We start from the raw sequence: 4,001 nt of genomic DNA on the forward strand, positions 1-4,001 counted from the left end.
CAAAGGTTGGAGGAAAATATCATGGTTTGAGATATAATGTTAGGGAACTAATCAAGAGAAATACATTGTTTTACTTTTATCAGGAGAGCTATAAATTAAAAAAGAAATGTTATAGTTTAATAAAAATTTAATGAAATTTAAATGAAGATTATGTCATTAAATTATGAACCTAATTAAAAGTGATTAAGTTCTAAAATTAGACTATTTACAGAAATTCAAAAATAGCAAATTAAATAGTCATTTACCTAAGAATTTAGTATGATATTATGTTGTATGCTTTATACTTAGAGAAAATGATTTATGTTAATATATACTAAATTAGAGGAAGAAAAGCGTAAAGATTAAGCGACAACATAAATCATGTAAAAGTTGTTTAGTTAACAACAAAAGGAGTTCATTGCATTCCATTTGCTATGATTTTACAAATTCAAGCATTTGGTAAGTAGAAAAATAAATAAAATATAAATTTTTAATGTATTTGGAACTCACCTTCTAGTTGATTTTCAATGTATTTAAAATTCGTTGGATTAGGGTAAATTCAAATACAATGATTTGTGTGAAGTGATGATGCCTCCAATTTGTCGTCGCCATTTGCCACTTGCCACTTGCCAGTTGTCCTCGTTGCCTGCTACTTGTCAGTTGTCATCGTCACCCGCCACTTGCCAATTGTCACCGCCTCTTGCCAGTTATTGTCAACGCCCGACCCCGTACCGGCCTGTCGCCCCGTTGCCACCGATCGGCGACCTGTAGCTGCACGCTAGCAATTGTTGTCTGCTCACCGTCAACGAACTTAATGAATTTATTTTATAATATTATTTTTTAAATCAAATCAAAAAGCGAAGTCTATTTTACATTAAGCCAAACAACTCTAAAATATTTCAAATACACACGTTACTTTAACATTGCCTTCATTTTATACTGCAATTCTTTTTCAGCAAGCCAAATAACCCATAAAGGTAGAGTTGGGACACTTATAATCCTACTCTATAGTAATTTGAGTTCTTTTAATTTCAAACGCATTAATTGATTTTTATGAATTTAATTATGTCATATTTTAAAAATTTTGAATCATGATAGTCATTAATAAATTGATTGAACGTATATTTAAAAGGATATCACATTTTGAATCGACATTGAAAATTCAAGTACAACTCAAATGATTGAAGGAAATGTAAAGTTAATCAACTGAATTAAATGTATAAGTTAACTAAAAAACACTTATGATGTTAGCTGGAAAAGATATTATACCCACTCACGTATGAAAAAGGCTTGGAAAAAGATTGAAGTGGATGTAGCATAAATGATACATTTTTTGAGGGTGCTCTTGAGATAATTTCTTAAATGAAATGTAAATGTAAATGTTTTAAAAAAAATTTAATAAAAGAAATGTTATTATTTAGTCACTTGATCTACATGAATATTAAAGCATAAGCATAAAAATTAAGATACAATAAAACTGTAATTGTTCGCTAAATTATTATAAAAACTGTAATTGTTCGCTAAATTATTATACAAATTAATATGTTGTTTAATTTTATTTTTACATGACAGAAGAGAGTTAGAGTATAGAAGAAGAAAAGCTAAAAAGAATATGCACCGATAAACAATTATAGCTTGTTTAAAGTATTCTATTAAAGTTCTTGTATAAAATTTGATTAATAAATGTGAATTGGATATGAATCAAATACTTAGTGGCTCTTAATGATTTGGAAGATAAATATTTTATTGTCTTAATTGTTAGAATTGTATGATCCTACTCCCCAACCATTTATCCCCGTCTTAGTAACTCCAAGCTTCCGAGCTGGTATGTGACAAATTACAGATAAAACATTATCTACTAAGGAATATAAGTAAAATATATCCAGAACAGTAAAAATTATGAGAGAAATGAAATAGGGCTGAAAATTTTATGGAAAAATGCATATACCATAAGTTCTTCGAAAATAAACACTTAACCTTGCATGACATGTTAAATAGAATAGCCAACCCAAAGTAGTTGTGACAGGTTTAAAGATGATGATGATATCAACTAGGATCTCGAATCTACTTGAATTTGGATACAATGTGACACAACATGTCAAAAAAAATACTCAACGTATTTCAATAGAAAGAGCTTAAAGATGCAAGGCTTCATTAACTTTTTTTCTAAATGCATAAACAACATGAATTTGATTTCAAAACATTCATTTTAAGGGTAACAAATGTGGATAAAGAAAATTACCAGATTTGTTTCTTGTTCAAAGATGCATCTTTTACCAGACATGGAGTCATTGGAAGAATGCTCATGGACTTGAGTCAGATCTTTGGTGTCAAAATCAAGCTTTGAAATGCTCTTATCCATCTTGTGCGGAGAATATATTAAAGTGCGACGAACTGAAGGGGTTGACTTGGGTTCACTAACTGATTTTTCAGTTGAACTGACCAAGATTTCAATGGGTGATGACATGGGTCTTTTGGGAGTTTGCATAGCAGGTGTTTCTGAAATTGCATCGTCTGCAATCTGATCAACATTCGCTGGGGTATTCTGACATGACTGGGGAGCGATACAAGTATTTGGCGTATCAATATTGTCATGGACAGTTGAAGCACCTCTTACAGGCGTCCTATCCAAAAACTTATCAAAACTTCGTATATGAATAGCTTGAGAATGAGATACAATGGCAGGCATAGAGGTTTTACTATCTTTCCCATCTGTTAAATCAAAGTTCTTGCTAGACTTAACTACATCATCATCAGCAAGAATTTTAGTTCGTTCAGCTTCTGGGACAATTACCTTCTGACAAAAATGCTTACGAAATGATGAAGAGAAATGAGAGACATTTGAGAAGGAATCAAGTTCCAATGATACTTGCTGAGGTAATTCACTGAATGATTTATCTGGCAGAGAGTCCAACTGTTTGATATCGTTTTTTTTATTGAATGGCTCTGGAAGAACAGCCTCAGGAATTTCAACATCCTGCTCTCAACAAAGTACGTAAGGCTTGGTAATAAGAAGAATCTCATTGAAAAATAAAATGTACAAACAAGAAAAAATTAAACCTATATACATATATGGACATGGTAAGACATGTGAATCCTCACAATTTGTTTCTTCAAGCATCAGAAACTGCGTCTCATTTTATTTTGAGATAGTTAAATATCGCAGAAACCAAAACAGCCTGATTTACTAATAGCACCATGAAATGTTTAGTATTAATTGCATTCAACAAGAATTGTAAGATTACTGCTGTTCGGGTTGGTAAACTCATAAGCTACCTATGATTAGTTTAATTTACTTATAGTTGCTTGGCATTTATCACTCATCTTCATCAGCCTCGCCAAAAAATGAAAGCAGTCATTGTGACCCATTCAACAGCATGTAACGCACAGCAAAGAGCAGCATGAAGTAGGGACAGAGAGAGAACGAAAATAGACAGAATAGTCCCCTGAAAACATACAGGGGGGCCATTTTAGTCGTAAATTGTATAAAAAGACTTATTTAGTCCTTTAAATCTTAAAAATATGAGCCCAAATAATTCCGTCTTTAAAAATGACAAAAATTAAAGTTAAAGAATGGTGTTAAAAATCAGGGTATTTTAGAAATTTACATATTGAAATGTTTACTAATAAAGATAAATATTTTTTCAAGTATGGGATATTTTGTAATAAATGACGGACAATAACTTATAGCATTTATAAATATAATATGTATTAATTTCATCACAAAGTATTTAAAAATAAAATAAGAAATATTGAGAATGTTATCAAAAAATTACATCCCGAATAACGTGAACTGAAAAATTAGGTTTTGCAAAAATTTTAAAATCTAATTTCCAAAAATATCTTCACTTTTTAAAAAGAACCATTAGCTTTTAACTTCAATATCCATCAATTTTAACTACTTTGGCTCTTTTTTAAGAGTCGTGGAACAAATTAGACCTTTGATATAGTATGAGGCTGAAATGCACCCTACAAAGTCAGAAGTCTATTTTGATATCTATTTCATTATATATATATATATA

At 30.6% G+C, this 4,001-nt stretch overlaps 1 protein-coding gene across 1 annotated transcript in view; it reads right to left on the reverse strand.

The window, feature by feature from the left end:
- Positions 1-540: 540 nt before the first annotated feature.
- The window catches only part of LOC110030865 (CDT1-like protein a, chloroplastic), a 13,226-nt gene continuing 9,765 nt past the window's right edge, over positions 541-4,001 (reverse strand). The window contains 2 exon segments of the mRNA XM_020733818.1: positions 541-750; positions 2,222-2,956. Of these exon segments, the coding sequence (XP_020589477.1) occupies positions 670-750; positions 2,222-2,956 (816 nt within the window). The 3' untranslated portion in view covers positions 541-669.

This window comes from Phalaenopsis equestris, unplaced genomic scaffold (genome assembly GCF_001263595.1).
Source record: "Phalaenopsis equestris unplaced genomic scaffold, ASM126359v1 Scaffold000002, whole genome shotgun sequence".
In the NCBI taxonomy this organism is placed as follows: domain Eukaryota; kingdom Viridiplantae; phylum Streptophyta; class Magnoliopsida; order Asparagales; family Orchidaceae; genus Phalaenopsis; species Phalaenopsis equestris.